The 9,703-nt window shown below is 51.2% G+C and overlaps 1 protein-coding gene across 1 annotated transcript; it reads left to right on the plus strand.

The window, feature by feature from the left end:
• The first annotated feature begins 1,210 nt into the window (after window positions 1-1,210).
• Window positions 1,211-5,081, plus strand: LOC127331476 (zinc finger CCCH domain-containing protein 53). The gene is made up of 9 exons (XM_051357655.2): window positions 1,211-2,522; window positions 2,613-2,798; window positions 2,894-3,079; window positions 3,170-3,252; window positions 3,358-3,603; window positions 3,706-3,820; window positions 3,960-4,190; window positions 4,298-4,378; window positions 4,527-5,081. Exons 1-8 carry the CDS (start codon window positions 1,534-1,536, stop codon window positions 4,329-4,331), a joined length of 2,070 nt encoding a protein of 689 aa, XP_051213615.1. The 5' UTR covers window positions 1,211-1,533; the 3' UTR covers window positions 4,332-4,378; window positions 4,527-5,081.
• The last annotated feature ends 4,622 nt before the right edge of the window (window positions 5,082-9,703 follow it).

The following is a 9,703-nucleotide window of genomic DNA, read 5'->3' on the forward strand; positions in this document are numbered from 1 at the left end:
CTACTTCATTTTAAATATATTTCTATCTTTATTGTACTTCTTCCGCATGGTTATTTACATTGTACTAGGTGATAATGTTTAGGATCCTAAAAACTATTAATGTGTCTGGACTTTTTTCATTTTTGAATAAAAAAGTTCCATACTTTAGGGTTCAGCCGACGTGCGTGTCCAGTCACTATTGTGGATCTCGCAAATTATAACGTCATCTCCCAAACCTCTGGTAACCAACCTCCGATCCAACTAACCCGATTCGTTCTTGTGCGCATGAGTTGCGATGCTAATGCATTTCATCACCCTACCCCTCGTTCAATTGCTACAATAACGTGTCTATCCGATCATCCTACTACCCCGACATGCTACAGTCATCTTCTGTGACGCTAGAAGCTCCCACTCCAACCGTATCCCTTCCCTCCACAATATTGGACCTCCGACCTCATGTCCGTTGTGTTGTTCCCGTGTCAACTCATGAGCTCGAATGGTGAACAGACATGATGGGAGGCGATAGATCTTGATCCAAGAAAGCATGGGGACGTCCCTCGGCCGACATGCCACATCGACATATGCCTCGCTGCTTACAGCATGCATGTTCATCGAATCACAAAACCTCGTTGGCGATGTTGCTTTTTTGGGTCTTGCAATGTTGGAGGCTCGACGTCTCTTCCGGTGTTCGTCTCGGTGGCGCTGGAGTTGGGCGGCGTCTGCTGGCTATGGTGGTTGCAGGAAACCCTAGGGATCGTTTTGTATTTCTCGATCATTTAGGATTTTCTAAGCAAATTCAATATAGTCAATTTATCCCGGTTTGTCTTTTAGTTTTCACATGTTACTTCGTGTAACTTGTTTTTCAATTAATTAAATATGTGGTTGCTCTAAAAAATACTCTCACGAGATGGACCATACGATTTTGTTTCTCATGTGTCGCCGAAACAAACTTGTATTGACGGATATTGGGCGTCAAAGAATGTTGAGACAAGAACACATTTTCCTTCCTATGATGATGAACGGGAAAAAAAAGAAATGAAAAAGGAGAAAGAGGCCAAGATAGTCACAGAGAGGAGGTGGGTCGAGTTTTATAAATGGGGTCCACGGAGATCCAGATCTATCCACCTCCTGAAACAATAAAAACACACACAGTCCAAACAACACTGCTAAAAACATCAGAGGACAAACCCGGTACCTTTTCCGGAAACACCCCCGCGATGTCCTCCCCATCACCAGCGACCCCCTCTTCCCCGCGAAAGCGGAGCAGCCAGCTTATAGATAGAGAGATTGGGGTACCGCCCGAGGGGGAAGGTGCGCACCACCCTCAACCTCAACTAGCATAGCTAGCTAACCCTCTTCGCTGCCGCGCGCTGCCACCCACGACCGCGCGCGAGCTCTGGGGATTCATGGAGCTGCTCGTCTCGGGCTCGACCGTACTGTCTAGCTAGTTCTGCGGTGAAGGAGGAGGAGGAGGCCGGGAAGAAGGAAGAAGAAGAGGGTGTGTGAGGTTTGCTAGGTTGGTTCTCGCTCGAGTTTGTTCGATCGGCGCGCGGCATGGACGCCTACGAGGCGACCAAGGTGGTGTTCGCGCGGATCCAGGGCCTGGACCCGGACCACGCCGCCAAGATCATGGGCCTCCTGCTCATCCAGGACCACGGCGAGAAGGAGATGATACGGCTCGCCTTCGGCCCGGAGGCGCTGCTCCACGCCGTCATGGCCAAGGCGCGCAAGGACCTCGGCCTGCTCCCGGGGTCGGGGCCGGGCACGCCGACCTCCGCCTCCCAGGCAGGAGGGCACTCGCCGTTCATGCTCTCGCGCCAGAACTCCGGGCGCGGCGGCGGCGGAACGGCGCCCTCGCCGCTCTCGGTCTCGTCGCCGTCCTCGTGGGCCCCGCCGCCCGTGTTCTCGAGGAGCAACAGCGTGAGCAATGGCGCCGCGGAGGAGATGGCCGGCGTCAGGGAGGAGCTGATGAGCCCGGCCAACGGCCCGCCGTCGCCGTTCTTCGGCGGGGACTCGCTGATCCTCGACGAGCTCCACCTGCAGGACCAGCTGGCGTTCCTCAGCGGCGACTCCGGCATGGGCGGCGGAGGAGGGCGTCAGCTCCCGCAGTTCGACAACGGCGAGTGCCGAAGCCCGGGCGCCGGCGACGGCGGGCTCTTCCCGTACGGCGCAGGGTGGGCCAACGGCGGGCCCGGGCACCGGCGGAGCGCGTCCGTGAGCGAGCTCTGCTTCGGCGGCAGCGACGGCCTCGGCTGGAAGCCGTGCCTGTACTACGCGCGCGGGTACTGCAAAAACGGCAGCGCCTGCCGGTTCGTGCACGGCGGCGGCCTCTCCGACGACGCCCTCGTCGGCGCGAAGATGGACCAGGCCTCCATGGAGCAGCAGTGCCAGGACTTCCTCCTCCGCTCCAAGTCCCAGCGCCTGGCCGCCGCCGCCGCCGCGTTCCCCTACTCACCCACCGGCTCACTCCCTGGCTCCCCTTCCGCGGCCAGCAAGTGCCTCAGCTTGCTCCTCCAGCAGCAGCAGCAAAACGAGAGCCAAAGGTAATTTGCCACCTCCGAGCTCCTTGCATGCCGCTCTCGTTCGTTTCTACCAGCAGCAGGCAGGCAGCCAACGGTTGCTCCGATTCGCAGGGCCGCTGCCGCGGCGGCCGCAGCAGCGCTGATGCTGGGCGGCGACGACGCGCACAAGTTCATGGGCCGTCCCCGGCTAGACCGCGCCGACTTCGCCAGCCTCATGAACCCGGGGTCTCGCCAGATTTACCTCACCTTCCCGGCGGACAGCACCTTCCGCGAGGAGGACGTCTCCAACTACTTCAGGTACTCCCTTGATTCCACCATGCTCGCTCGCACGCAAGCTCACTACAGAGCATCCATTGCCGGGATTAACTGTGCTCTTCGTCTGAACCATATAGCATCTACGGCCCCGTCCACGACGTGCGCATTCCCTACCAGCAGAAGCGCATGTTCGGGTTCGTCACCTTCGTGTACCCGGAGACGGTGAAGCTGATCCTGGCCAAGGGCAACCCGCACTTCATCTGCGACGCCCGCGTGCTCGTCAAGCCCTACAAGGAGAAGGGCAAGGTCCCCGACAAGTTCAGGCAAGCCGCACCTAACACACGGCCATCTTGCTTCCGGCAGCAGTAATAGCAACAACACCCATGACTAATTACTTGGCTGTTGCTTTACAGGAAGCAGCCGGGCGTGGACTTCTCCGGCTGCGGCTCTCCCACCGGGTTGGACGCCAGAGACCCCTTCGATCTGCACCAGCTCGGTTCGTCATTTCGACATTCACTTGCTTGTGCATTCTCCATGCTCGCTGGTTTGATCAGAATATGTGTTGAATGGGAGCTGAGGTTTTGTGTTGGTTGGATTCCAGGTGCGAGGATGCTGCAGCACTCGAACAGCGCCAACGAGATGCTGCTGAGGAGGAAGCTGGAGGAGCAGCAGCAGGCGGTGGAGCTGCAGCAGGCGATCGAGCTCCAGAGCCGGCGCCTCATGGGACTGCAGCTGCTGGACCTCAAGTCACGCTCCTCCGCCGCCGCAGCGCCAACTCCGATCGGCAACCCTTTCAGCCCCAAGCACACCACGGCCGCCAGCCCTAACCAGTCGCCGCCTGATTCTGGTAAAGACTTCGTGCGAGCGACGGACAACACACACCATATCACTTGTCGGAACAACAACAGATGCAGCGTTGCTAATGTTTCTTGCGCTGATTTCTTAACAGTGGGAGAGCAAGGCAATGGCTGCGGCTTCCTTTTCCCCCACAAGGCGGTCAACGGAGCCGATAAGGATGAATCCTCCGGCGATTCCACCAGCCCTAACACTGACAGTGACCAAAGGTGGAATTTAACGCTAAACAAATCACAATCATCATCGCCATTTGTTTCCTTTCATTCCACTTAGCTTTCGTCCAGCAGAGAGGGGAAGTAAACATTTCACCAAACTCAAACTTTTAGCTCCTCATTTTGCTATGTGCAGCGCGGAGCATAACCTGCCGGACAGCCCGTTTGCGTCGCCGACCAAGGCCGCCGCGTTCGCCCGTGGCCCTTTCGCGCCCACTGAGGCCGAGATCTCCGCCGCCGCTGCCTCGACCGGTTGCAACGCTGCCTACATCGGCATCGGCAATGGCGCGAGGAATGGCACTAACCATCTCCTGCCCCCTGCATTGGACATACCCTCACCAAAACCGTACTTCTTCCCCATGTCCAGGTATGCTCAACACTACCTCCATGGCATCTACTTCCCTTTTAATATTGCAAATTGCAGAATGTATCTGGTGTACCATGATTGATTTGCTGAAAGTATCATGCATGCAGGCTGTCCTCCGATCACGGCGCGATCGGGATGTAAAGTAGGCCCTGAATGGAAGTGAGTAATACTACTACTGCCTAATCATAGTAAGCACCTCGTCTTCCATCCCCTTTACAAAGTTCGTCTGAAACACCATGCTTCCTAGTAAAATCATGTGCTTTTTTCCCTATTGGAATGGAATCCATGATGGTGTCTTACATTCTCTTCCTCCTTTGTGTTGTTGCCTTTGCGCAGGAATACTAGCAGCAAAGAAAAGAGAATAGTGCACAATATACTAGGAAAGAAGAGTGAAGAAGTTGCAGCATAGTTTTAGTTTCAGTCCCTTTTTTCTTTCTTTCTTCCCCTACTCCTCTCCAAGTTGATGGTACCAGCACATTACTAAACCACAAGAGGAGAAGGAAAACAAAAAACAGCAGCAGCCCCAAAGGCTTTAAGAATACAGTGCCACATACAGTAGGGCCCCTCCTATTATTACTACCAAATGCATTAGTTACAGTTAGTTAATTACCACTGTTAGTACTACTAGTACCAATACTACTACCACCACCAACCCCACATTGATGTACCAGCACCACACTACAGCCACTACACTAGTTATGTAGCAGCAGCAGCACATTAGGTGTGATGATAATACAATGTAACAGCAGCAGCATACGCTAGTGCTGTGCTCGCTGTATTGCAGAACAGTACAAACAGAGATACAAGAAGTGACAGGCAGGCATAGCTAGTGTGCTGTGTTGGTGTATGTATAATTTCACAACATGAATGAATGAAGATATGAACAAATCAGGTCAGTTGTACACTAGGCGTGTCGATGGGAAATGGGGCAGGACCACTCCTTCGCTGCCCTACACCACACCGTGCCGCTGCCGGCGGTAGGGAGGGGTGTCAGCGTTGGCCGTGGATCGTGGTCCTCCTCTTCCTCGGCAGCACATTCAGCTCACTTCAGAACATGTTTTCTGTTCTACTGTTTTCTTCTTTCTTTTTACCTTTTCTCGTTTGAATCTACCCTGGGTGGTGATCTCTGCTCAAGTGCTGTTGCTTTCCTCCGTTGTATCGACGCACTCGGTAGACGAGACAGCGATGAGATGGAACGAGCACCCATATACAATCAGGGTGGACATGCTTTTCTCAGGATGCCACCGCGACGTGTAAAAAATATACTCCTGCAACGGATGCCCACGCCGTCCACATCCGAAGATCAAACGAAACTGATGCGAATGCGACATCAGAATTATCATTACTATACTGAAGAAGATAAAGAAATAAGGCAGTAGTACTCACAATTATTCCCTTGGAGGATGCCGAGTACGATTGCTAATCATGTCAGCGCGCGGCAGAAGGATTTGAGTAGTAATCAGTGGCGATGATCGGAGGCGGCCGTGGTGGCTTTTGGGGATGGGATTGGTGGCGGTGCGCTCCGGGCATATCGCTCTCCGGAGGCGGAAAGGCGCCGCGCCGGATTGGACCGGGAGGCTCCAGATGGCTGGGCCGGGCTGTCACGGAAAGTGCGTGCCGTTCTTGGTTGCTTTCCGTTTGCGATTAAAGCTAATTTGCATGGAATAATTGTCGTTATGATACTTTTTTTGTGCTATCGAATACTATTAGTGCCTAATTGGTAGGTAGGTATGGTCCATACGAGTCGGCTCGAAAAGTTTGCTATGTAAAAGATCGACATACCTAGCCTATTAGAAAGAACATCGGTTTGAAGGTAAGTGACACAACTTTAGAGCACACAAGCGCCAGATCAATTGATTGGGGTAGCCCCCTTATTTTTTTCTAAATTCAAACATATACTTGAAAGTCTTTTTTAGGGTAAATTTGAAATTCTATTCATATTTATTATATTTTACAATATTTTGAATGAAATACAACAAAATCTATTGACGTATATCGCCGCTTCTACGGTAGTAGTACTCGAAGTAGCGCCAGTCGTCATTGCTCATGTTGTTCTTCCCATGCCGGTCGGCCAACTCATCCTTCACAACACCGTTGACTCATGCATTGCCATCTTCATTAGTGAGGTCAATGTGGGGCATGCCACAGTTGCTTATCGACGCACGGTGGTCGTTCATCTAGTCAGTCTACACCGCATTGTAGCGACGCGTGTCCTCTAGATTGTTGCTGCCGGCGAAGAGGCGCTACTGGAGAGGTACACCGCCATCTTCGAGGCGCCCTCCACCTCCTACGGCTCCGGCTTGTGGACATGCATGTTGGTCCCGGCATATGCGGATTGTCGCGGCTCGCCGATCACAATGCCATTGAGGACTGGAATTGAAAAGACATTGTAGCTAGTTTTGAAAGTAAGAGTATCGAACCACGAAGAGCTATTTACTTAAGATCTTTATGCCCCTTGTTACTACCTATTAAAGGTTAATCGTAAGATGCACTTAATCAATCTCAAGTAAGAGTGTTTTAAATAGAGTTGTCCTGTCCGTAAAATAATAACTAAAAATAAAAGTAAACAAGAAGACAAACGCAAAGTAAACAATAATTAAACTGTTATAAGGCCAAGTGTTCTGGTGGAATGTAGGTTCCACCTCTAGCATTTATATTACTTATGATTAGGATAAATCTATGTCTTTCTTCATAACCTATGTGGAGAGAGCTCCATAAAAAAAGAGATCACGAACAAGCCATATGATATTGGGATTTCTATTTTCGTGTCCCCGCTTCGTTAGTTGTACTCAGTTTTCCCCAGCCCCTTAGTTTTTCCTCAGTTTTCCCCAAGCCTATATCTGAAACCCGCAGAAGGAGCTCAGACGGAAGGAATCCGTCTATTTGGACGTTCTGTGCTGACGTGTTGCGCCACGTCGTCTGTGGGGCCGCGTCGCGTGGGGCTGGTAGAAAGGGTCCGCGTGGGACAGGACGAGAAGCGTTTGGTTGCACGTGAGCAGGAGCTGGGTTTTGTCTCTCTTGGCCCAAATTGGCATTTTTAAGAGCACCTTTTCCCCTCTTTCTCTCTCTGTATTTTTCACTAAATTAGTATCAAATCTAGAGAAGCTTCTATTTCTGTCTTTCTTCAATATGACAGCAAATCTAGTAGCAAATCTCTAGGGTTATTTATGCCTTTTGGCCCTCGTTTTTTGCCCAATATGACAGCAAATCTAGAAGCTAGTATATGATAAATTCACAACAGCATAATCAGAAAACTAAGTATAATACATAAACTGCATACAGCAGCCAAAAGCAGCCAATAACGTTGTTAATGCTAACGACAAACTAAACTGAAAAATATACAAGACGCACGCAATGTATGGACAACAAGAAGATTAGGATAGGGACCCCAGGATGAATGAATTTGTTCTTCATTCCTCCCCATATATTTCTTCCTCCCTCCATTCGTGCATTACCACAAGGAAATATGCATTGAACTCCTTCCGTCTGCAGTGTGAGGCCAATACATCCTCCAAACGGTATGGCCTGTGTTCATTTCTCAAACTGTAGAGTCCTATTCTATCCACACGTAGTGGCCACTCATCCCAGGCATTTGTATCATGAGAGTACTCTCTGATATAACCCAAATCCGTGTAGTAGATCTTTGCCAGTTGAAGTGTCGGGTACACTCGGTGTCGACGGAGATACACCGGATATAATTCACGAAGAAGGCATTCTTGTCAATGTTCTTGACCGGATGGAGAGAGCGGCTCGAGTGTCCACACGGTACACCAATGGTTTGCCCGCCAAAGCCTCGCCGACCAACAACACAAGCAAGCAGATCACCATCCGACTTCACAAGGTAGAACTTCGACGTCCAAGTTCTCGGAAATGAAATTAGTGTCTCCATCTTGACGGTGCTCGCGCGCTGCTGCAACTGTACATTGGTGCACACTATTCTTCCGATCTCAAAATTGTCCGCAGCTATTGCATACAGTTCACCATTGAACGGGGTAATGCAACGCAAACAATGGTTCTTGATCGAAAATCTTCCTTCTCCCCAATCTTCATTTATATCCTTAGTTGGAGTGCTCTCATCGACCCAACCAATTTCCGGCGGGTAATTTGCGGCAACGAAGACCATAGTCGGGGATTTGATAACGTGATCGATTTCGTAAAAACAGATGGCATCTGCGCCTCAAACATAGTGTTCGATTTCTTTGTGAGTGGGTTCAGCAGCGTATCTTGTGCGGCGGGTTCTTCTGGGCAAGCACGATGACGCCACGGCAAAAGCCGACGAAGTAGTATCTAAAATATATTGATGAAGATAACATTCAGCACTAAGATGTTTAAGATTGAAAATAAAAAGGTAGATATGGAGGAATTTGAACCTTGTATGAACTTCCGATAGATCTATGGTGACGTAGCGTGATGTGCCGAGTTGGAGGAAGGTGAACTCAGCGACGCGTGGAAGGGCGTGGTCTAGCATGATCCATTCATCCAGGTGCACGTCGGGCTCGGTGCAAACCTGAGCGCCAATTTCTACAGACTTGCCTCATAGCGAGTAGGTGTCGGCGTACTCCTCGTTCGCCGAGTAAGCATTCGCCGATCTTGTGAAGTGGTCCATCAGCCGAGAGAGAGGCCCGCTTCATGGAGGCGCTCGCGCTGGATGCGCCGCCCTCGGCGGCGACGCGCTCGGCGGCGACGGGCTCGGCGGCGACGGGCTCGGAGGCGACGGGCTCGGCGGCGACGGGCTCGGAGGCGACGGGCGCGGAGGCGACGGGCTCGGAGGCGACGACCGCCGGCGCATTCTTCTTCTCCATCGCCGGCAGGGTAGCGTGCGTACGACGGTTGGGGTTTTTTCGATTTGGAGAAGTTGATGGGACGTGAGAGGGGTGGTTTCGTGCGTGAGCGAGAATGAGACGACTGTGTGCAGAGGGAGGGAGGGAGGGGCTTACGCGTCCTAAATGCGACCCGCGTCCTACGCGTCCACTATTTGCACGTCTGCACCGCGACACGCGTCAACAATGGCGCGTCTTCCACTTCTGCATCGCAACACGCGTCCTCGGGTCTAACCCTGGAAATTTAGATATACTCAGGTATACCCTCGAGTCATATACTAGCATTTTTTGTGTGCTCAGTTTTCCCCTTGAGTGCTAATACTGGCTAGTGCAATATACTCAGTTTTACCCTCAAGTGGCTGGTCAACAGAGAGTCAACAAATGGGATTAACTAGTTAAATGAGTTATTTAATATGCAAAAAATTCCGAAAAAGAGTGGCACTTACTCATTGAGTCTTTACCACAAATTGCCACTTCTCAAATAATAGATAAATCATAGATAAATCAAGTTTCACCACAAATTGCCACTTCTCAAATCACCTAGTAGCTATGAAGGTGCATGGTTTTCCATAATAAGCCCTACCCAAAACAGCTTTCCCCAAAACATACTTTGTCTGAATGAGGCCATAATTTTCACACTCATGTAGATTTGTATTGCAAATAGTTTGAGGTAGGCCAAGATGGGTTTCATTG

This window comes from Lolium perenne, chromosome 2 (assembly GCF_019359855.2).
Source record: "Lolium perenne isolate Kyuss_39 chromosome 2, Kyuss_2.0, whole genome shotgun sequence".
In the NCBI taxonomy this organism is placed as follows: domain Eukaryota; kingdom Viridiplantae; phylum Streptophyta; class Magnoliopsida; order Poales; family Poaceae; genus Lolium; species Lolium perenne.

Coding starts and splice junctions, on each gene's coding strand:
- LOC127331476 (XM_051357655.2), top strand. CDS start 1,534: ATGGACGCCTACGAGGCGACCAAGGTGGTGTTCGCGCGGATCCAGGGC. Junction 2,523..2,612: donor CAGCAAAACGAGAGCCAAAG/GTAATTTGCCAC, acceptor TCCGATTCGCAG/GGCCGCTGCCGCGGCGGCCG. Junction 3,080..3,169: donor AAGGTCCCCGACAAGTTCAG/GCAAGCCGCACC, acceptor GTTGCTTTACAG/GAAGCAGCCGGGCGTGGACT.